This window comes from Metarhizium acridum (genome assembly GCF_019434415.1).
Source record: "Metarhizium acridum strain ARSEF 324 chromosome Unknown scaffold_141, whole genome shotgun sequence".
In the NCBI taxonomy this organism is placed as follows: Eukaryota; Fungi; Ascomycota; class Sordariomycetes; order Hypocreales; family Clavicipitaceae; genus Metarhizium; species Metarhizium acridum.
The window spans coordinates 2450718-2472845 of record NW_027094020.1 but is presented as its reverse complement, the minus strand read 5'-3'; the positions used below and the strand labels follow the sequence as shown (position 1 = coordinate 2472845).

Below are 22128 nucleotides of genomic sequence, written 5' to 3'. Positions count from 1 at the left end.
TCAAAAAGCCCGACTAGTACTCCGTAGTACCCTCGGTACATACAGAGTAAACCACCAATGGCTATTACTATCCGGATGGTCGGCTTGACGAGAGGCTCTGCCCATCCTGACGGACACTATAGTACTCCCGACTGTGTAGAGAGCGGAGTGTGCAGTGGCCGCCTGTGACATTTTGCATGTTACGGAAGAGCAGTTACTGTACTCAAACTCCGTGCGCAAGCCGTTACACGAGCCATCGTCGGCCACGTCGGGGCGCCAGTCAGTGTTCCCCCTCTCACCCACTTAAGCGGCCTCTGCGGGTAATATTTCGAGGCTAGTTCCCGGCCCATCCGACCGAGTTTTCGTAAAGTCCCCACAGAGGCTTTGTCAACTTTGCCAATCTTTCTCCATATCTTGCAAAGCATGTAGTACCACAGTTTTCAGCGCTGTACCGAGTAAGAAGGTGTCCATGGCTCATGATTGATTAAGGCTGTGTCAGGTGAGCTGAGCCGAATGTGTTTGCCGGTGGCTTATGTGCAGAAACATCGTCAGTCAGCGGCAATTTTAAAATGGCAAATTATCGCGAAAAGCAGGGAAGTTCGGAGGCATTCCCGTATACTGCGCCATGCCGTCAGCCCAAAATGGCTGCCAGCATGTTCTATAGCATTGGTCAGCACCACTCGCACAGCTAGTCAACCGGATTCATCGACTGGAAATGGCTTTACAGGCAAGCCCACAGCCTTGGCGGCTCGGTCATGGTGTGCAGGACTAATGACTAGCTTCCATCCTCTCGTGTGAATTGTTGGAACGTTGAAGCTTGTTTTTGCATCTGCAGCGTCTCATTTACCAGCCTTGCTGAGTGTACACGAAGCGCTGACTTTATTAACACGGCGGGCAGCCCACGGCATCACCGCCTGGCGATGACCGAGATGCATACATGCCCTTCTTGCATTCTCGCTGAGCCATTCTTTCTTTGCCGCTCCATTCAAGCGCGCCTGCGGCAGACATTGGCATCCGCTCGCATCCCGTCATACCTCTCGCCCCTGACAGGTATTCAAGAGCCCCTTAAATGCAATCCAGGGACGCGGTTCACGCATGCCAACCGTTGGCTTCTCCAGTCTTGGCCCACGTTGGATGGCCGGGGTCCGGCTGGTCATTCAGGCAGCGGCGCCCCTGGCTTTATTCTCGAGGATTTTGCTGACAATGAAACTCGCTTCCCGGCATGGAAAAGTGCAAATGAGACACTCGCGCATTGTGCGCTCTTCGTTCGGGCTGTGATTCCCGGAATTGGGGTCAATCTTTTGACCTCAATTTCGACGCACAATTCAGCATAATATGGGCGCTAGACTTAAATTAGCTGCATGCAACACATAAATTTAAGCAGAGACCCAATATTTTACACAAACCTCCATCCATCCCTGCTCACGATGTACCAAGCTAGCAGGGGCAGCTTTAATGCCTGTAAAAGGCTTAGTTGCTAAGATTTACGTGAAATCTTTTTAAAAAAAATGTCGGTGGAAGGTTAAAATAGCTTCACGCTAATTTCTGTAATTGGGGTGACTGACATTCTTCTTTGAGCTTACTAATTGGATCACGGCAATGATGATTTAAGGCTCGCGATACGGCGATAATGATTTAAGGCTCGTGATACGGCGATAATGATTTAAGGCTCGTGATACGGCGATAATTTAAGGCTCACGATACGGTGATAATAATTTAAGGCTCGTGATACGGCGATGATAATTTAAGGCTCGCGATACGGCGATGATTTAAGGCTCGCGATACGGCGATGATTTAAGGCTCGCGATACGGCGATGATTTAAGGCTCGCGATACGGCGATGATTTAAGGCTCGCGATACGGCGATGATTTAAGGCTCGCGATACGGCGATGATTTAAGGCTCGCGATACGGCGATGATTTAAGGCTCGCGATACGGCACGAAACACCTAAATGACCTACCTTACAAGGAGACTCAAGACACATAAGCCTAAAAAAATCACTGTGGGACGGTACAAAGTAATATTCCCACTTTAAATTGGTGGAGCATGTACTGACCAGGGTCAAAAAGTTGACCTCAATTTTTTGACCCCAATTCCGGGAATCACAGCCTAGTTAGTATTTCGCATCCTTTGGCCTAGCGCGCTACACCTGTTATGCATTCCTGTGCCGAATCCTATTTCCATTGTCGCTCCAATTTCGTTCTGGTGACTTCTTCAACCGCAAATCCTTCTCCTGTAACCACACGGACTGCTTTAATTGTTTCATCCCCAGGTTCGACAGCAATCTACGTTGGCGTCGCCTTGGGGTCCGACTGCGTACCGGTTGCTCCGTTGTGCGTTGTGGCGGTGGGGGAAGATGCAGACGCCAACCAGATGATTGTTGTCCGGCATCAAACGGCGACACGGGAACTCCGTGACAGCGAAATTGCCAATCTCAGCCACTGCAAAAATTTCATTGTTGGCCAACCCAGCCGCATGGCAATTTTGGTGTGCTGACGGCTGTGTCCATGGTGTAACCGGGAGGCAGTTTGGGCGATGGTGTCGCGTTCTTCGTTTTCCAAGTGCGTGGCCTGATCTGATTAATAGCGCTCGAGACCCGGGGAAAGGTTTTTCTTTTTTTGCCGGTGACATCAACGCTGCAACAAAGCTATGAGACAGGTTCGTGGCTGACGGGGGCCAAACCAGCTTCATGTTGGTCCAGGTTCCCTAGTTGCTGGGGTTGCTTGGGGTTGCTTGGGGTTGCTTGGAGAGAGGCTCAGCCTCACTCACCACTGATTAGGCAGAGCACGCCAAGGTACGTGCAAGGAAGGAAGCTTCCAGTCATCAATGCAATCGATTATCGATGATCTCGCTGGTGGCCGGGCAGAGATGCTACCCAATAAATGCACAATCCCTTCACATGAATTGTTTCTATGGATGCAAATGAACTACTAGGTACCCCGTAGCCACCTAGGCAGTTAATAACTTATCTCGTAGATTTGAATCGCACCTTCCGTGAAGGTCTGGAAGTCCGGCCCATTTCGTCGCAAATGCCCCTCTAGCGCAGTCTAGCGCAGGGAGCTGTGGGGCGGTCTCCACTCGTGCCGCCTGCCACCTGCATCTGTTCAATGTTGCTTGTTCTGGTGTTTTTCAACCAGGGTCTCTTTCGATACAATGCAGAACAAAGAGGCTACAATTCATTCAAATAAAAACGCCTGAATGGACCAGGTCGGCGGTATCGATCCTAACTCGCCGGCGCGCCACTTGGGTTCTGTCATCATGTCTCGCACCCCCTCAGGGCTCAGGATTCGTCTCTCGCCCCCAGATGCTTCGTACTCCTCCTAACGTGGGGTAGTGTACTCCATTGTCTTGGGTTGAGTCTCTTCAAGCAACAAGTCATGACAATGTTTCGATAATAGCACTGTGAAACTTGGCATTTACCCCTGCCTCTTTGTCCCTGATCCTACGAAAGGCCAACACGCTTTGTGTATTGGTTCGAAAGCAATCATCTGCTAAATTATGTGATATATGATTATACTGGAGGTGAGGAGTGATGTTGGACCCACGGAGTGCAACAGGATAATAATGCTAACAACCACTCGTTGCCAGTAGCACCACCAGTTGCAGAGACGATGGTTTTTTACATATCATACCACGCATACAGTATGCTCTGATAACTAGGCACGTCACTGACCAAGCGTCGTCATGTCAGGTCCGAGCCACGTCATGTTTGAAAGGGAGGGATTGTTGGAACCACAGTAAAGAACGAGGCCTACTCTCACGATAGCGATGTCGATCAAAATCAGCTCCCTGCAGCTGACTACTTAAGTATGATGACCCGGCTGATAGGCAGGCCGCCGCGCCAACACGGCCCGAGAATCAGTGTTGATGCGGTCATATTGACTCGATGCATGGATGGCATTCGCTAACACGGCATGCCGTACTAGAAATACCGCATTCGTGGGTACGTATTGCTCAATATGGTGGCGCCTGTGCAACAAGCGCCAGCATCTTAGGATCTTCATTATACGGAGTAACTACCAGGTGGAGACTACCAGGTCAAATATAGGCAGATTAGAGAATACAGTACATACCTGGGTACATACACTTTTCAGTTCTTTGCCTCATCGTATTTTCTTATCGCGTACTCGGCGAAATCGTGAAGGCGAAAGTGTGAGCTGAAATGCAGCTCGGTAAGTATCATGTCCCACAGTTCCAGAGCCAAGATCAGTGCCTGAGTTTATTACAGCACCTGCATTGTGATCCAAAGAAAATTTGGCTACCGGCATTCAGTAACTGAATATTAAAGCAGCGAAAAAATATGCCTGTTGAACTTATTGGACTCAAAAGAGCCTGTAGAACTAAAAGACAGCACGAGTACATGTTGACTGAACTGTTTCACACAAACAACTTGGGTTGAGTCAGCACAGCACAAATTAGCCCGATTGGGTCTCGACGCGGTGGCCGCCACTGAGACGCGACCGGGATGGAGTCCTGGACCCTGCAACATCAAAGTGCCTGACGTCAGGTCAAATGGATTTTGTTTTACTGGAATAAGCACATCGAGCACAGCATAGCCAAGGAATACGACTCGACGTTGGCTACGGCGAGCCCAAGGAGGCACGCGTTTTTGCATTGTCGTCATGCCAGCAACAGGTTCAAATAAAAAACCCCGAAGCGGAGGCGGAAGTGGAAACATCTTGCACTTCTTCAAACCCGTCGCACAACCGCCGCCTTCACCACCATCAGCACGTCCACGAAGCCCAGCCCCAGTGTCGCCCTCTCCGTCTCCGCCGTCGTCATCTCCAGAGCGGCCTGTCACGCCTCAAAAACGAGGGCCAGTAGAGATTGGGGGCTCCGATGGCGACGAAGAATCCGATGGCGACTCCTCAGACGACTCGCTAGAAGACCTCTCGTGTTTACTCAACCAAACCAAGAATGCAGCCCCTGCGGAACAGAAGCCCCGGCATAATCCGTATGCTACGCCAAAGGCGAAAAGAATAGCAGTCGAGTTTCCCGCGTCGCCGTTGGCCATCATGCCGAGACACAAGTTTGACATGAAGGCCCTTGCAAAGGATGCGCGGCGGGATGATGCCACGACGGCGAGCTCGCTAAAAGTGAAGGAAGCCACGAGTGCCGCCGAGGCAAAGGGCAAGAATATCTCGTCCTTCTCTACGGGTGATGCTATTGCCGGGATTATGAAGGACAATGGAGGGCAGAATGCCCACAAGGTGCTCCGGGCTGTTGAGAGATCCGGTACCTCGCAAGCACAGCCGAGATACCTATTTTTCAAGGAGGAGTACAAGGCGCCGTCCGCCCCAAGGGCTCCGGAACTCGGGAGAAAGTCTCTGTGGAATCTCCTGACGCAGGGCAATGCTAAGACAAGGGAACAGCATTTGATATCAGGGCTACCGCAGAATATCTTGCGCTTGCGCAAAAACGGCGACCTGCCTGATTCATTGTTCGACTGGATGCTGGACTCGTTGTGCACGCACCCTTCGATTATTGTGAGGCAGGAATATTGCAACATGGTGGCTAGCTGTGCAGAACAAGTTGAGCGTCTATTGACAGCCGAACGGTTACGACAGTTATTCACACGGCTTGGAGCGCAAGATGCCAGAGAATCGGGTCTTCATCCAGAGTTGACTGTGTCCAGACTGGATCGTGAGCCGTACGAGGGCCGTGACTGGGCCTGCCTCCAGTCCTTCATCTCGCTACTTGGACTCATTGCCGGCCATTTGTCAGTACAGGCTGCAGAATATGCCACTCAGGCACTTCTCCGACTGTCATTGGATAAATTTTTGATCTGCAACATCCAAGTCCTAGCCGAGTTTGAATATACAATCCAGGAGCTCGTCGGCGCTCTCCCAAGTCCCTCGTGGAACAACTTTGTAAGCAAAAAAGCCTCGCTACTCTTGCCTGCCGAGAGCTTCTCTAACAAAGCACAGTGCTTCGAAACTTGTTCTCTCCTCAACTGGGGCCAAGAATATCGCACCATCAAAGCCACGTCTCTTCTTTGTCTTCCCATCTCCAGCAAACGAGTGCATGACCTGCGCAGGAGAATGGCAGTCGCAACACTCTTTCAGGACGACTCTCTAGCCCGCAGTAACTCGGAGGACGTCGTCACCCTCCGTGGCATCATAGACATCCTCAACACCGACAGCTTCACAATCACCCACAAAACAGACTTTTCCAATCTCCGCGCCAGCATCATCCTTCTCGACATAGCCATCGACGATGGCTCCGTCGTCAAATTCAACAACGTCGAAGACGAGAAAAAGTTCAACGAGGAGGTGGATGAACTAGCGGGGATGCTGCAGGAAATTTGGAGAAAGACAAACGACTCTGGTATGAAGTTGGCAAGAACCGAGGCGAAGAGTGTGGTCGAGTGGGTGCAGAAGCGGCTGTCGCATAGCGTGCGGACTCGAAGAAAAGCCAGGAAGAGCGTGTTTGATCTTCCCGAGTTAAATGAGGACCCTTTTCTGCCGAGACAGAGGGACTGCATGAAGAAATTTTTTCAGAAGACGGCGAGGTCGCCGGTTGTTAAGGAACCTCCTGCTGCCGAGACGGAGCCAGGCACGATTGTATGCGCAGAAGATTAGGTGCCTTCTCTCGAGGATACCATCGTATTTGCTCGGGGTTAACTACTCTATGTACGACTTATGACTGTGCTTTGGGGACCTTGTGTGGATCATGCATCAAGAAACGAGGCGTTGAAGGAAATTGGAGTTTATACCCAGTCTAGACATTATGGACAATCAAAATATATCAAGTTTATAGTACAGCCTCTAAGCTACGATCGCACGGACTGGGGACAATTTAAAGACAACAATGCAAGTCTTTGATGCTGCTGTGAACACGGCGCTTTTTCCGCACCAACGGGCCATTCGTAAACAGGTCGCTCGGCAATGCCCAATGAGGTACATGGCGTCGAGCGAGGTAGTACATTTGCGTTTTCCTCTTCCATTCAACCGTGACATACGACGAGTTTAATCAAAGAATTTTCGGTTGGGGTTCTTGCCAAACAGAGCTTCTCGGACGGCAGGAGCAGCAGAGTCCTTAAGAAGTTCCAGCCGCGTCTCAAAGGTGTTGTTGATATCGATTTTGCCGCTGCCACTGACGATGATGACACCCCCAGTTCTGTTATCCAACAGGTTAGTTTTTGGGCATGACTACTCAGAAACGGGGGGAAAGCACATACGACCCCTCGGGCAAAGGATTCGCCTCATCAATCTTTCCCTCAATATCCTTGCCAACCTCCTTCTTGTATTCCTTGGCAGCCTCGTCGATGGCCTTCTTGACAATATCATAATCCTTCTTTCTGGCCTGGACCTGCAGTATCGGCTCGTTCAGAGCATAGAAGCCCTCCAGGATAAGACCCTTGAGAATCTTCTGGTACTTGGCCTTATCCTTGGCACCATCCGCGAGCTTCTTCTCGGCTTCTTGGAATATGCTATCGAGGAGCTCCTGTCGAGCGCTGAGGACCTTGAGCCGCGTCTTGTTGGCAACGGTGGACCGAGTGATTTGCTGCGACATGGTAGCCTGTTTAAACTTCTTCTCGTACTGGATGTCGATGGCGTCGGTCTCTTGGCGGACGAGCTTGGACTTTTCGATTTCGAATTCCTCATTGGCTTTGATTTCAATCTCGCGGGCCTTCTCCATGGCCTCTTGCTTGATGAACGCTGTCATCTTGCGGAGCTCATTGTCGACCTGAACACGATGAAAAAAACGTCATTGTTAGTATGGGTACGGGTGGTGGGGGGTATGCGCTGTAGTGGGAAAATGCAGAAATGGATGTAAATGATATATGCGTCTTGGTGCTCGATGACACAGGACTATCTGCGTACCTGCTGGTCGGACAATGCGTGTTGCGACATGCTGGGCGAGGTTGTGAAGGGCTGTCTGTGTCTCTGTGGGAAAGAGATGAACGGCAGGATGCGATGAAGCAGCTACAATACTTGCTAGCTGGCTGGCCTCGAGGAAGTCGGATGATGTATCGCGGGACGACGAGGTACGGGATGGATGTCGTCTGGCTGGAGAGTGGAGGTACGTTGAGGCCGGAGGCAGCTGTGAGCCTGTGACGCTACGGGTGCAGCCAGAGAGAGCTTGGCTCCTGCGTTGTACGCTGTACGGACAGCAGCTGCTCAATCCAGATCACCAGCCCCCGGCGGCGACCAGGATTCAAGCCACAGAGCGACTAGCCACACCAGACACGTTGACCCCGCCACGGAGCGCCAATGCACATGACGTATCACATGACTTGGACAAGATTAAAGGGGACCGTCCATCAGGGGACAGCATGCAGGCGTGTGTTCACTGGTGGCTCTGGTCGTCCAGGCAGTGGTTTGTTTGCTCTAGGTGCGTGCACCCTGACCTCGCACCGACCAGACCAACATTTTGAAATCAGACCGTCTTGACCACAGGGGTCTTAGCATGCCTTTCATTCTTCGGTCTCTGCACCAACACGCACGCGGCCACACCAGGCCCCAAAGCCCGCATCCCTTTGAATGTGCGCAGGTGCCAGTTTGGTAACGAACAAGGATGTTGACGAATTTAAAGATATTAGATTAAAAGATATACAAGTAACCTAACAGTTGACATAATAAAAAAAGTACTTGTATTTTTACGTTTGAAAAGAGCTACATTAAAATAAGGCACACAGGAAGCTATTAAAGATGTAATTACTGAGCATCGCAGAAAAAGTGGAGTGGATGGCCAGGCACATTCAAAGGGATCTAAGTTCTGCGTAGTACTAGTAGTTAGTGCTTAGTGCCTCCTACTTGGTAGTACAATAGGCCCTTGTCCCCTTCTGCCCAAAGGTCGTTACTAGAAGCCCCTGCTTGATCTCATCCTGATGTCAGTCAGGTGTTGGCGTTCGGCAACTTGCATCCTGCATTCTACATCATAACCCTCTCATCGCAAAACAGGCACACCCTAGTTCGCCATTCTCCCTCGGGTCGGTCGACTAACAGCATCGCGTAGCGTGATATCGACGGCCTGGGCGACATACCGGTCTGTCGAGGTGCTGGTCACCTCGTTTCCCTGTATAGCTACCGCAACCCAACATTCGTCCTTTGCACACAGGCTTCAACCCGACCGAAGATATTCCCGTCCGGTCCCTTCACGAATGGTTCCCCAACCTGTCGCGCTCGATAACGATTCATAGGCGACAGGCGGGCAACTTCTATGCAATCGATTCGTGCCATCCGTGCCGTCGTCCACCGCCAGATGCTGGTGCCTGCGGTAGCCGCGAGATGAGAACCACAGGGAGTATCTCCCCCGGTGGGAGTATAGCTGTATGCGACACCCAGGAATAAAGCCTTGCCATTCTTTTCTCTGCACGACTATGCGCTAACGGGTCTTGGTGTAGCTGGGAATCCTCGTCGGCCTGATATCGACCAGCGTCCAGAGTCTCGGGCTTACCTTGCAGCGGAAGTCGCATATTCTCGAAGATGAAAAGGAACCTCATCATATTCAACGACCACCATACCGGAGGCGGAGGTGGCAGCTGGGGATGGGAATGTTCGTCGTGGCGAATCTCTTGGGCAGTACAGTGCAGATCTCCACGCTACCGTTGCCAGTGCTTTCCACCTTGCAAGCCGCCGGTCTCGTCTTCAACTCCATCTGTGCGACCTTGATCCTTAACGAACCGTTTACGCGATGGTCTCTTTGCGGCACCCTCCTGGTGACGAGTGGCGCTGTCTTGATTGCGATATTCGGGGCCATTCCGTCTCCAGCTCACGACTTGAACGGCCTACTCATTTTGCTGGGACGAGGGCCCTTTATAGCTTGGATGACGTTGCAGGCTGTGTTCGTCGTGGGGCTCGGCACGGTTACCGATGTTGTCAATAGCATGTCGAGCATATCACACAATTCTCGATTCAGGCTTGCCCGTGGCATTATATACGGTGTCATCAGCGGGGATTTATCGGCACACGCCTTGCTCTTTGCCAAGTCAGCTGTGGAACTGTGTATCAAGACCATTGGTGGCGACAATCAGTTTTCCCATTGGGAGTCGTGGGCAATTGTCCTCGGCTTGGTTTCCCTGGCGCTTTGTCAGCTTTACTATTTACATCGCGGCCTAAAGCTAGTCTCGACTTCGGTTCTTTATCCGCTTGTGTTTTGCGTATACAACATCATTGCCATATTGGATGGATTAATATACTTTGACCAGGTGAGCTTGATTCCGCCACTTCATGCCGGGCTCATTGCTCTCGGCACGGTCATCTTGCTCTCTGGCGTCCTCGCCCTCTCGTGGCGGCTTAGCGATGAACAACATGCTCCGGGCGTCGGGCAGTCAACACTAGCTCCGGGACTGGGGCTCCTCGACGATACAGAAGGCGAAGAGGAGTCTTTGCTTAGTTCAGAGATTGCTGTGGAGGAGGGAAGCAGCTCGTCAGGTTACCAGACATTCTCAATTGCCAACGGTGATACCACTGCCCTGGCACCGACCCAGAAAAAGGAGTTTAGGTGGGCAGAAAGAGCTGAGATTTGGGGCGAACTGGAAGACCAAGAGGAGCCTCCTACTCCGACGGGACGGTTACGTTCCGCGACTTTGCCCGGACAATCAGAATCGTCTCCATTGCTGCCTCCGAGGAGGTCGGTCAGTGGTAACTTTGCGACATCGGGCGAGGTTGGCCCCGGCCACGAGCCCCCGTCTTATAGATTTGGCAGGCGGAGGAGGAGAAGCACAGGGTTTCCCGGTCTGGTGGCGCGCCGAAACATACGACAGCGGCAGTCTTCAATTTCGGGGTCTCTAAGCGGCTGGCTCCAGTCAATACCGTGGCTCAGAAGGCGAGAGATGCAAAGGTCAATGAGCGGCTCCTTCACAGCAGACGATATATCACGACAGTACTATGACGACAATGAACATGATGCCCCGAGTCACCGGGGAAGAGCAGCCAACGATTCGGCCGTATAAGTGGCGCATTGGACATGCCGTCTTTGGTTGTTTGCGGAGGCGAGGCGAGGCGAAACTGGCGTACTAGACTGGCGTATTAGATATTCGAACCATGGCGATTGGGTAGACCTTTATACAACAAGAGGAGTCTTGAATGGTCTCAAGAAATATTTGGGCAAGGCATTGAACAGGCTTTCACCTCGGGCATAATATCATTTGTTGTTTGTTTTTTTTTTTCATTATGTTAAGAAGCATCGAAATACATCTGGCTCACAAGACTTTTTACAAGCATTTATTTTGTCATCTTGAATAATTGTACAACCGTTGCCCTGGATGGGTCAGAGTGGTGGTTAGTAGTGTGTAGTATGCTCTTTGTGTTTTATCAGTGCCTGTCCCTGCTGGGACGGTCATCGCTTGTCTAGAAAGGAGTTCAAATGTCATCTGATGAAACGAGCGGGTGTAGCCATCCATGGCTCAGACTCGGAGGATTGACATTGTCTGCCTCCCGGACCACCATGTAATTCGCTACATGGCATGCCATAGAATCACTGCACTTCCAAGAATGCAAGTGCAAGAACGCCATCCAAGATTAAAAGGAGAACACAGCTTGGAAAGAAGTGTTTGGACATGCAAAAACTACAGCCATAGTGTAACAGGATATTGAAAACGGTCACCGATAAACCAGGTACAGGGTTAGTCCATGATCAAGAGCAAGAATATTATCAAGTTGATTTTTTTTTTTAAAAAAAAAAGAAAAAAAAAAGAGAGAGAGAGAGCCAGATGATCATGTCAAACATCTAGTAATACTACATGTTAGCCATACCTAGGCCAGGGAACCGTAATTAACCATGCAATACACCATGAGTACACGCATCGCGATGCGTCAGACAAAAGCAAGAATACATTGAAAATGCTGAGCACCGCTACCATGCATGCAACTATTTCTACCACAAGTAGGGATAAAAAAAATATTATTTACATCTCCATATTTCGATATGGACCACGAACCGTTTGTCAGAGCCATCAGAAAAGGAGCCACCGGATCCAGATCAAGAAATATCCGTCCACGTATATTGAGGATGAACCCGACCAAAACAGCTCTTAAAACTGCCTGAAGCCACTCTTCTCATCAATATGGCGATATCGCTCGCGCTCCTTGCGCTCCTTGAGGAGACACGCAATGGAGAGTATGAAGATGGCGTCGAGTCCTAGGTTTCAACTACCCTTAGCATCGCTGCACAACCGTCATGTTGTTTCTCACAAAGGGGGCAATACACACCGACGATGCCAAAGAGCGCAGTAAAGATATTGTCGATAAAGATGTTGGAGAAGCTGGAAATGGCCGTTCCGCAACCTCGCAGAAGCGCTGCGGCCGCGGGCGAAGGACACGTCGCATCCGTGACAAACGCCGGGGTCGAGGCATTATAGTAGCCGCAGCATTGGAACTACCCGCTCCTTGCATTAGCAAAAATCACCCAACTCGCTCAAAATCAAGGCCCCAACAAGAAACAAAGAGGGGGTACATCGGTGCTTACCGACTGCTGGACGAGGGACTGCACGCTGGGATCTAGCTCGAGGTACGTCGGGAAGAAGCCGTCCTTGAGGCGCAGGGTCATGATCCAGAGGTAGACGCCGAGGCAGAGGGTGAAGAGGCCGCACAGGTTGATGAGGTAGCCGCCCGCCTTGAGCCACGACCTCATGGGCGACAATAGGCCGAGGAGGGTGAAGGCAAAGATGGCCAGGGTGGCGGCGCCGTTGACGATGCCCGCCGTCAAGGGGAACATCTTGTAGAGCAGATTTCGCACGGCTTCCTGGCCGCTCTCGGGCTTGTTGTCCATCATACTCCGGACGGCGAGGGAGAAGCCGAGCTCGAGGCAGCCAGAGGCGAGGAAGAGGAGGCTTATGCCGAGCGTGGTGCTGAAGACTTTGTTGGCCATTCTTGGTGCTGCCCTTCTTTTTCCGTGGCTCGGTGGGTTGGCGGTTTTTTTTATTGTGTTTTTGGTTCTTCAGTTTCCTTCCCCCCGGGTGCTACTTTTATTTATCAAATGCGTTTTGGAACAGGCTGCTGCTTTTCCCTGGGGGCTCGAGATGCTTTCGGCTGGTGGTTTTGACTCGGGAGGATCTTTGTCTGCTTCCGGTTCGGGATGGCGTCCTGCGCCAAGTATGTATGTATATATATAATGTTCCAATGCGGGAAACAACGACGGGACAAGATGGAAGAAAAATTACATCCAGATGGAAACGAAAATGCAACTCCTGCTTTGGCCGAGCGTTTCGAGTACTTTTCCGGTCATCAACGTCATGGGATTTCTTTTTGGCGTAGTCGACAAGGAGGACGAAAGACTGGCGATGTATAAACGGCAGAAAAAGGAGAGGGAAACTGCGAACGGAGGAGGGTATTATCCGGATACCTGAGGTGAAGGATGCAGAAAAGGACCAGCCGCCAGGAGAGAAGCTTCACAATAGTGAGGGAAGAAGAGGCAATTGGCAAGTGCGCACGAGTTGTCTGCAAGAGGTTTCTGCAGCGGATTGACTTGGTGCGACTTGGTACACTTGGTACCCAGGATTGAACGGCTTGTGAGCACGGCCTGACGGATCTCGTTTCAGGGCGGTGTCAAGACTCAGTGCGCACCCCTTGGCACGGGCCACTTCCGCGGTCAGCGGCCAATCAGAGCGCGCCATATCCTCCCAAGTCGCCTGATTAGGAGGTTCTGATCCATTTAGAGTTTGGGACGCCCTGCAACCGGTTTGGGCGGTTGGGGTGTTGATTTGGCGACGGGTGCAGAGCTGCGTGCCAATCAATGAGCAGAGTGGGTTAGCACGGAGCAGAACGGGTTAGATAGGAGTCGTGGTAATTTTTTGTTGCTGTGGGAGTGGCAGAATACGGAGCATGCTGGCGACGAGGCCGAGCGACCACGTGAGGGTGAAGGTGAAGGTGTGTCTGTGTGTCTGTGTGTCTGTGCCCGCGACGCCAAATGTCTTGCGGGCATTAAACTACTAGTATTTTATGCCAGATCCCGCTGCCGACCACGGAAAGTACGGAACTACTACTACGGAGTAGACGCCGCCAACATCATCGAGACCAACACAACTCCGCCCGACTGCGCCTTGGGACGCATGCACGGTGTCTCTGATCGCCCGCAGCATCTTTACTTTGATAGAGACGTTGATTTTCTGCATGCCACACCCAACAGTCCCAATGTCCAATGTACGCACGCAGTCACTGCGGCGGGCTTTTTTATCTTGGCAGATTTGCCAGAACCGCACACGACAGATTACCCACAAACACGTGTCGCGTCTCTAATATACATACATACTCACATACTCATTGTATATATTAATAACGGCCTGAACAGGCTTGACAAGACCCAAAACCCCGGCGTAAATCTCGCCAATGATCTGAGCAACGTCTACTCGAAATGGAAGGGACGGATGCATCATGGACGAGTTTGGCTTGGCATTGGTCATGCAGCGCGGTATATTTGCATCTTTGTACTACATCCGGAGTACTCGGTATGCTCCGCTCAATAATTGTTATACACATGCTAATATTTGCCTGCCAACACGTTAGCCCACCCGATTCCCATCATTCACGCATCTGACAGACACGTATTATGATTGAAACTGCTTGCGAGTGACCTGCACTGTTTCTGCTCCATTGTCGCCGATTGGCCTTGTTCTCTGCCCTTTGGTGCGCGGAAAGGGGCCAAAATGGCCAATTTATGGTAGGATTAGGATTCGTCATCATTTGATAAGAAAATTTTTTTCTCTCTCCTGATGCATTTCATTAAATGAAATGCCGAGCCGCAGTTGCCTGCGACTCTCTTACCAGTCCAACCAGGGGGTGAGCTATTGCAGGGGCACCAACAATCGACGTTATTATCATTGCCGGAACGAAGGGCGCTTTTGTAGGTGATCCAGGGGAGGTCTGGCCGTCTCTCCTTGGTACGGAGTACATAACTATGTACAATATCGTCTTAAATCGCGGTAGTACTGACATAAATAACTACAGATTGTTGTGCATTCATGCAAGGAATTATTCCATGTGCAAAGGTACTCCGCACCAAGTATCCCAATAGACTTGGACCTATTGTTCCATCGATACATTTGGTAATTTCGGTATTGACAATTCACACCGACGATGCCGTGGCATGGCTGGCGACTTGATTCGATCCACCAGGACATCAAAGTGCCGTGTTGTTGTCGTCGTCTTTGCCGATTCCGAAGTAACACATCTACCACTACAGCCCAAGAGCCGGATGTCGGCCGGTCCAACTACCAAAGTTCAAACGAAAATAGCAGGCCAAGCAGACAGACAGACAGATAAATCCCCGTGTCGAGGCAAACGGAGACACCATCCACAGTGTTTATTTGCCCCTGGTCCTCGTCTTCATGGGTGATTCTTGAATGGCCAACCGCAAGAGCGTACGCACACTGTGCCGTCCAAAACAAGCTGCCGGAAAGCGCCTGATCTCCCTTCAGCCCTGGCCACAAGTCGTGCTTTTGATAATCGAGGTGGAACCCTGGGTGCCATATTGCATTTACAGAGAGAGATATTGTATAGTTCAATCCCTCAGGGCTGGTTAGGTCGTTGTCGGACAGGTTCCCTTGTCGTTGTGTCGTCGCCGGATACTTTTCTTGAAATTGTGTCCCAGAGTTGTCTCCATCTCCAAATCCCAAGTCCATCCAATCTGGTGCAGGCGGTTTGGCCTCGCCACACATCTTCTTACGGCCCAACTTGGGAGCCAAGCCTGCCGTCATTCGTTAGCCGACTTCTTCATCGAAGCTTCGGCATGGATCCAGGTCCCGCTGTGGGTTTGCCAATAATCATGGACCAGGGAGGGCTTCGGGTACCCATTTGCCATTCTAGACCATTGACCTTTTTTATAAGCAGGTCCAGCTACTGATACTGTCGACAATCCTGGAACATGGCCATCGTGCCAGTCGAGGCTCGGAAATGATTCTAGTCGCTACAGGCTGTGCTGCAATCTCCAAGCTATTGTGTTGAGGCCGCTTTTGATAAGCCAAATGGCCAATTGTGTTGTAACAAATAAATCATACCGTTACTCCGTACAATACAATATTTGGAGAGTGTGGCTCCATCGCGAGGTAGTAATACAAGAATCATACTCTTGCGGGGTACTCACCACCTTTACTCCATATTACGCCGTCCAACTTGGGTCGTGTTTGGCAAATGCTCTAGTACCATGTAGCTAGTACTATTTAGTACTATTCTAAATCAGTACCTTGTCTTATGTCTCGATCGCTCCATCACAGCCATGGGAGAGGTCATATGACCCGGTAGTCGAGAAGTCTGGCAATAGCTTACCGCACAAGCTGCCCACACATGCTAATCGGAGCAGAGGATTCCTCTCCAAGCAGGTTGTCTTGTTCCACGCGCATAAACTCTCTCTTTTTCTTTTTTTAAAGGACGACCTGTTCGAGGCCTTCTGGTGCTCGTTAATCATGCCAAATGTTCAAGGTCGGAGGTGACTAGTTAGCATTAATCGCCATTCCCAAACACAGGTTCTCTTCACAGTCTGCTACCTGGGTGATGCATGCATGAATGAACTTCTTGGCGATGATAATGACGACGGGTGAGAACAACTAGTTGCCGTGTCCCGCCGTAATTGTACTTCTTAGGTAAGTGCGCTTGCGGTGGTACTTGTTGGCCAAGGGATCAATACTGTAGATTACCGGGGACTAGCTAGGGGGGTTTTGTTCGGGGCGTCGTGCTTCGAAGACCGTACTGTGGTCTTCAGCCTCGATAGTCCCTACAATGCTAGCATGAGACATGCGGTCAACTGGTGTAGCCAGCACTATGTAGGTAGAAGGGTATTGACGCACTGAGCGGCCGTGTTGAGCACGTTGTCGGCTCCGAAAGTGTGGATGCATTAACGAGTAGTGATCTGCGCCTAGCGATGCGAGAGATCGACAACAGTCAATAGAGGAGTACGGAGTATTATAATGCTTATTTTCTCAATGACAGCCGAATCAATCAAACACGGCACCGTCGCATCCCTACCTCCCTTCCAACTCCGTACACGATTATGGTTCCACGTGTGTCTTCCCACACAACCTTTTGCATCTTCCGGGAGAAGACGCGGTGCTTGGGAGCATTTTCGGCAGAAGGGCAGAAGGGAGGCTGGTGGGTGTATAGGAGATAGTGGTGAGCGGGGCCGAGTCGTCCTTGGAGGGAATTTGGCGGGCGGGCTAGATGTCTGGCGACCTGTGATAATTAGCATGCTTTTGATCTGAGAGGATTGCCAGGACTGCGGCTGGCTAGCTCGAATCCACATAGTCTCTGGGGCTTCGTCAACAACTCCGAGGTCCTTTTCTTATACGACTATATTGCCCCAGCATGCATGTTCTCTGGTCCTGCAAGAACAGCCTCGAAGAACAGCATCTGGTCATGGCCTCCTACCAGCCAGTTTCACGGCTTAGTGGGACCACAAACAAGAACCACTTCCGAAACAACAGACTCAGCACTGCCCCCCGAGGACAGGATGCTATTAGGGGTCTGTGAAGGAACCAGGCCAGCATTTTGAAGCAGAAAGCCGACGTCATACAAGCCAGCAAAATCCGCATATTGACTCCTGAATTAAAGGCGGCTGTCGTGTTCATACAATGACGAGAATTTCCGTCGACAGGTTCGATGATGACATGTTGTGTTATTGTGGATTCCGTGTGTACGTGTGTCAACATCCAGGTTCCCTCTGTAGGCGGGATGGATAGAGATGGTGGCTCGATATGCTTTCGATTGGGGATGCTTGGAGCCAATGGCGTCGGGATGACGAGGGCATCTTACCCGCTTCCACTCCCTGATGACCCGCGTTCTGTTGGTAATGCCAATTTCTAACTGGTGACCAATTATTTTGGCCCAGTCTCCCAACTGCGGGCAATGCAGGCTGCAGAACAGGTCAAATTGTCCAGGTTAATATGCGAACTATCGACGGGCCGGCCTGGCACATACATAGCTTGTTCTGCCTCTTGCCGCTGAATATCGTCGAGGGAAGCGCAGTGGTTCACTCGGGGTTTGCACTCCGTACGCTACTCCATATTAATTAATATCAGCAAACAAGGAGCATGCATGGATGGAGCATGGAAGCCGCAGATGTGCACACCTACTGCAGCCTGGCCGTCTGCCCTCCACAACACAGGGCTGGGCGGTTTGGGTGGGCGGTGCTAGTACTTGCTGGTGTTGAGTTGTGGGGTTTTCGCTTCCGCATTTTCTGCGTCGTTGGATTTCGGCGTCTCAGAGCCTGCGATTCAACAAAATTCACATGACTGGCCGACGTGACTGTATGACTAAGGAGGGAGAGATGCTCCGAGGCAGATGAAAGGCGGGCGGGCGGGCGACGGGTTGACGGGAGCATTTGGCGACTGGGTGGTGGGTGAGAGTGCGCGACGGAGGAGGATGTGGGATGTGGACAACGTGCGAGGTGTCAGTCTGGGTGTTCGCATGATGGTTTCTCGGTTGCTCTTTGGCTGTCTGGACTCGCCCTGCTGTCGCAAGTTCGCCAAGTCGATTCGACGAGACATGATGCAATATTATCATGTAGCGGATGGCTCGAGCCGCAGACACACTGTGTAACGACTGTGCACATCGCGGCTGACATCCCATCTTTGCCATCATTTCTAAGTCGACCACTGATCCATGCTTGTTTTGGACCCGCTTGAATCCACCCAGCCAACGGACCTTCATTCCAGCACAGGTGCAGCAATGCAAATGCTTGGTTCACGGCATTGGACCCCACCAGCCTGTCGACAAGCCCCAGCAGCAACCCAGCGAGCGAGAAGAAAAGGACCACCACATTGACCCCAGCCGGTTCCTCCCCCTGGCCTGCCACCGCGCCACCCTCTCCGAAGTTTGTCCAGTGTAATCATTCTCGCGCCAGTCATTGTCGCCGTCCTCTCCACCCGGTCTGGTAAATTCGGGCGGCCAGTGATGTGCCCGTCTGCCGTCGTCTCTCCTGCCTGGTCCCATTTTATCGTCAAAGGCGGAATCTGGAGGGCCAAGAGGGCAGCACGGCCAGCCAGCCAGGTGCCAGCATCCGCCATCCATCATCCACTTCCATCAACCCCCCCTCATCCCAATCCCCCCATCCCCCGCCCTCATCACCATCTCAAGAATCCACCATACAGTACGAGTGAGTGCGTATGTATTAAGATCATGTACTCATGTACTCATGTGCTCCGTATGATGTACATCCACTTACATCCACCGCTGAGAAAGACACTCGGTCGGGCTGGTCGTCGTCCGTACATGCAAGCCCAGGCCGTTCCTTCCTCCTGGGTGCCTCGTGCTTTCCCTGTACCGTGCCATGTTATCGCCTCCCCCGAGCTCGCATATCGCCCCGTCAAGAGCTCCGTCGACGGCCAGGTTTCGTGCGTCGAGGCCATCTATGTAATTCGGAATGACAGATAACAAGCCGTTGGTGCTGGAACGATGGAAGCGACGCTGTCTGGCGCAATAAAGAATAAAGGCATTGCACAAGACGGCCAAGACGAGCAACACGGGGACGCCAACCGAAACACCTCTCCAGCCCGCTGCCTGTGCTCGCGTCCTTCCGCCACGCGCATCCACCCCCAATCCACTCCAGTCGTCACGAAAACGCCAGACTCAATCCAGCAGACCACACCCCCAACCGGGTCCCGTCTTTCGTGCCTGTTTTGCCTCGTCGGCGTCCAGTCACCAGCGTCCAGCGGCAAGCATCACAGTGTCCTAGTCACCGTCCGCCGGTGCCCAGGCCCGCTGGGTCAACTGGCCTTGCCTGCCTCCCCCGGCCACCAAACAGCCAGACGCCCCGGGCTGCACGCCCAGGCCGGCTGCTGTAAGCAGGTCGCTTCTTCTGCGGCACAAAGCACGCGAGGGCTCAGGGTATTCAAGAGCACCGCGCTCGACCACAAGGCACCTGCCTCCCTCCCTCCTCCGCTCGCACCTCCAGATCCAGTATAGATCCATCGGCACCACGCTCAAAACAGCATCTCCACCACTTTGTTCCCTTTTCAGTCAACTTTCAAGACGTCGACTTGTACAAGAGCTCATTGTCACTTTGCACAGCTCTTTTTGCTGCAAAAGTGCTTCATCTTTGGCCTCGTCGCGCTCCAGCCAAGTCCTGCTGTGCGCGAATTGTCCGATTGACTTGGTCATCGTCCCGTGGATCTACTTGGTCGTCGATTGCTGTTCCTCCCGCCACCCGACTTTCTCTTTCCTCATCATCCCAGGAACTCACAACCGTGTCGTAAAATCGACAGCTACCACGTTGGACCCTTGAGCTTGATCCAAAGGAGCAATAAAATAAGAAATCAGCAACAATGGCCGACATTACCGACCAGCACGACCAGACCTCGCCTACCGAGCTTGAAGAGTCGCAGTCGGTTGGCAACGGCAGCGCCGCCACAGAGAGCCGTGGCATCAAGCGCCAGCGTCAATCTGCCGGCGACGACGACGATGACGACGACGAGAAGGGCGGCCGTGAGCGTCGCAAGATTGAAATCAAATTCATTAGCGACAAGAGTCGCCGTCACATTACCTTTTCAAAGCGCAAGGCCGGTATTATGAAAAAGGTTCGTCCTCACTTGACTCCGGCTAAACCCCCATCCATATCTTCGCTCCTGAAAAGACGACTGCGTTGCCGACATTTGGATTTACCATCTCATATGAACCTCAACTTCGTTGATTCGTCATCATTCATCGCGTCACGCATCTTGCTCCAAGCCAAGATGCAAATTTATGCTTGACCAAATTGGTGGTGGTTCGCATTTTGCTGACTTTTTGCACGCAGGCATACGAACTCTCGGTTTTGACCGGCACTCAAGTTCTCCTCCTCGTCGTGTCTGAAACGGGCCTCGTCTATACCTTTACCACCCCGAAATTACAGCCGCTGGTCACCAAGGCGGAAGGTAAAAACTTGATTCAGGTAGGTCTATATCTCCGCATGCACTGGGCAGCAACATGCACGGATGCACCGCTTGTCTGGCGCTTTGCGCCGTCGAGTGGACCGTATTTTTTTCGGTGTTCCAACATTGCGCTTGACACTCGAGATAACCCCCCCCTTCCTCTCACTTGATCAATGCTCCGATTACATGCTTTTTTCACTTGGCATTGCTCCTTCTCATCACTTCTCCTTTATTGTACTTGGGGGAAACGCAATACGCTAACCTCGAACTTTCTTCCCAGGCATGTCTCAACGCTCCTGAGCCTACGCCTGGCAATGAGAACGGTGTGGACGGTGGCGACCAAGTTGAGTCGCCCGAGGATTCTGCCGCACAGCATATGCCTCCTCAAGGCGGCAGACCGGGCATGCCGCAGAACCCTCACATGCCAGGAAATTACATGCCCAATATGCCCATGGACCCTCAGCAGGCTCTCGCTTATCAGAGCTATGTACAACAGCGCAACCAAGGTTACGGCTCAGGAATGCCGCCGCAGGGAGGCATGCCGCCTAGTAGCCACCACCAGTCATGATTGGGATGATGAGCAGGAGTAAAATATTGTAAGGTTGCCGGCTGGATAGAACACAGGCGAACTTTGGGTGCAGCACATGACACACCAGCGGTAAACCTTGGCCATATCTTCTGGACGTTGCTATATTATTTTGCGGGGCTTTGGTGATTTGGCGTTGATGACGTGTTGGGATGCTGTTTTTTCGTCGCCTCTTTTTTTTCTTTTCTTCTCAAAAAAACCTCGGTTTACAATTTGTCTGGACCTTTCTTTGTGTCATCAGAAAACCAAAAGAATTTCTCAAGTCGCAAGGATTTTTCTTTCCTGAGCCGTCCTTTGCCATGATGATTCTGTGGCAGTGCCGGCGTTGATACCGTCGAAATATGAATGGATCTCATTCCTCCTCGTCTTTAGCCTGTCACCTGGGGCACTGTTATGTCTTGGGGATCAATGAGGTGGGTTGGTTGGGTGTGTTATGGGATGATTGCGATTACGCACCGAACGATGTGAAGCGAGAATCACACAAACTGTCTTGGTGACTGCTGAACTAGTCACTGCATGTTCAAGGGCGGAGTCTGTGGTTTGACGCAGATGAATGCACGAGGGTACGAAATTTTTGACGACAGGGCGGTGGAAACAGTTCTAGGTCAACCTGGACAAGTCAAGAATACCGGAACGTCTTGCGGAGCGGTAACCAACCGCTTAGGCCCTCGTTTCGACTTGTTTTGTCCTGCCTGGTTATGTGGTTCATTCGCTCATGGACCTTGCCTTCTTTGTTCTCCGTCATTTTTTTCATTTTTTCATTTCATTTTATCTAATTTAG

The 22128-nt window shown here is 51.6% G+C and overlaps 7 protein-coding genes across 7 annotated transcripts; 4 read left to right on the top strand and 3 right to left on the bottom strand.

The window, feature by feature from the left end:
- The first annotated feature begins 768 nt into the window (after positions 1 to 768).
- On the top strand, positions 769 to 4038 carry J3458_009396 (uncharacterized protein). The gene is made up of 3 exons (XM_066119757.1): positions 769 to 3501; positions 3568 to 3593; positions 3671 to 4038. The coding sequence occupies exon 1, from the start codon at positions 900 to 902 to the stop codon at positions 1311 to 1313; it is 414 nt and encodes a 137-aa protein (XP_065975553.1). The 5' UTR covers positions 769 to 899; the 3' UTR covers positions 1314 to 3501; positions 3568 to 3593; positions 3671 to 4038.
- A 413-nt stretch (positions 4039 to 4451) lies between these two features.
- On the top strand, positions 4452 to 7315 carry J3458_009395 (uncharacterized protein). Its single transcript, XM_066119756.1, has 2 exons — positions 4452 to 5849; positions 5907 to 7315. The coding sequence occupies exons 1-2, from the start codon at positions 4602 to 4604 to the stop codon at positions 6558 to 6560; spliced, it is 1902 nt and encodes a 633-aa protein (XP_065975552.1). The 5' UTR covers positions 4452 to 4601; the 3' UTR covers positions 6561 to 7315.
- Positions 6948 to 7835, bottom strand: VMA4_1 (V-ATPase V1 sector subunit E; the record flags this gene model as incomplete). Its single annotated transcript, XM_007809007.1, has 3 exons — positions 6948 to 7098; positions 7160 to 7668; positions 7806 to 7835. 3 exons carry the CDS (start codon positions 7833 to 7835, stop codon positions 6948 to 6950), a joined length of 690 nt encoding a protein of 229 aa, XP_007807198.1.
- A 979-nt stretch (positions 7836 to 8814) lies between these two features.
- J3458_009393 (uncharacterized protein) lies at positions 8815 to 11427 on the top strand. The gene is made up of 2 exons (XM_007809008.2): positions 8815 to 9254; positions 9329 to 11427. The coding sequence occupies exons 1-2, from the start codon at positions 9213 to 9215 to the stop codon at positions 10877 to 10879; spliced, it is 1593 nt and encodes a 530-aa protein (XP_007807199.2). The 5' UTR covers positions 8815 to 9212; the 3' UTR covers positions 10880 to 11427.
- Positions 11428 to 11623: 196 nt separating this feature from the next.
- On the bottom strand, positions 11624 to 13409 carry J3458_009392 (uncharacterized protein). The gene is made up of 3 exons (XM_066119755.1): positions 12394 to 13409; positions 12138 to 12303; positions 11624 to 12066 (listed from the first exon to the last, which is right to left on the bottom strand). The coding sequence occupies exons 1-3, from the start codon at positions 12793 to 12795 to the stop codon at positions 11960 to 11962; spliced, it is 675 nt and encodes a 224-aa protein (XP_065975551.1). The 5' UTR covers positions 12796 to 13409; the 3' UTR covers positions 11624 to 11959.
- Positions 13410 to 15133: 1724 nt separating this feature from the next.
- J3458_009391 (uncharacterized protein) lies at positions 15134 to 15619 on the bottom strand (the record flags this gene model as incomplete). The annotated part of the gene is made up of 1 exon (XM_066119754.1): positions 15134 to 15619. The coding sequence occupies one exon, from the start codon at positions 15617 to 15619 to the stop codon at positions 15134 to 15136; it is 486 nt and encodes a 161-aa protein (XP_065975550.1).
- A 4557-nt stretch (positions 15620 to 20176) lies between these two features.
- On the top strand, positions 20177 to 21329 carry MCM1_1 (transcription factor of the MADS box; the record flags this gene model as incomplete). Its single annotated transcript, XM_007809010.2, has 3 exons — positions 20177 to 20428; positions 20647 to 20781; positions 21042 to 21329. The coding sequence occupies 3 exons, from the start codon at positions 20177 to 20179 to the stop codon at positions 21327 to 21329; spliced, it is 675 nt and encodes a 224-aa protein (XP_007807201.1).
- Positions 21330 to 22128: the final 799 nt, after the last annotated feature.

What these genes read in the sequence shown, in the direction of transcription:
- J3458_009393 (XM_007809008.2), top strand. Translation starts at nt 9,213, where the DNA reads ATGAGAACCACAGGGAGTATCTCCCCCGGTGGGAGTATAGCT. An exon ending in CCCCCGGTGGGAGTATAGCT is followed by an intron (nt 9,255 to 9,328) that starts GTATGCGACACC and finishes GTCTTGGTGTAG; the next exon opens with CTGGGAATCCTCGTCGGCCT.
- J3458_009392 (XM_066119755.1), bottom strand. Translation starts at nt 12,795, where the DNA reads ATGGCCAACAAAGTCTTCAGCACCACGCTCGGCATAAGCCTCCTCTTC. An exon ending in AGTCCCTCGTCCAGCAGTCG is followed by an intron (nt 12,304 to 12,393) that starts GTAAGCACCGAT and finishes AGGAGCGGGTAG; the next exon opens with TTCCAATGCTGCGGCTACTA. An exon ending in TGCGCTCTTTGGCATCGTCG is followed by an intron (nt 12,067 to 12,137) that starts GTGTGTATTGCC and finishes GTTGAAACCTAG; the next exon opens with GACTCGACGCCATCTTCATA.
- J3458_009396 (XM_066119757.1), top strand. Translation starts at nt 900, where the DNA reads ATGACCGAGATGCATACATGCCCTTCTTGCATTCTCGCTGAGCCATTC.
- J3458_009395 (XM_066119756.1), top strand. Translation starts at nt 4,602, where the DNA reads ATGCCAGCAACAGGTTCAAATAAAAAACCCCGAAGCGGAGGCGGAAGT. An exon ending in GTCCCTCGTGGAACAACTTT is followed by an intron (nt 5,850 to 5,906) that starts GTAAGCAAAAAA and finishes AACAAAGCACAG; the next exon opens with TGCTTCGAAACTTGTTCTCT.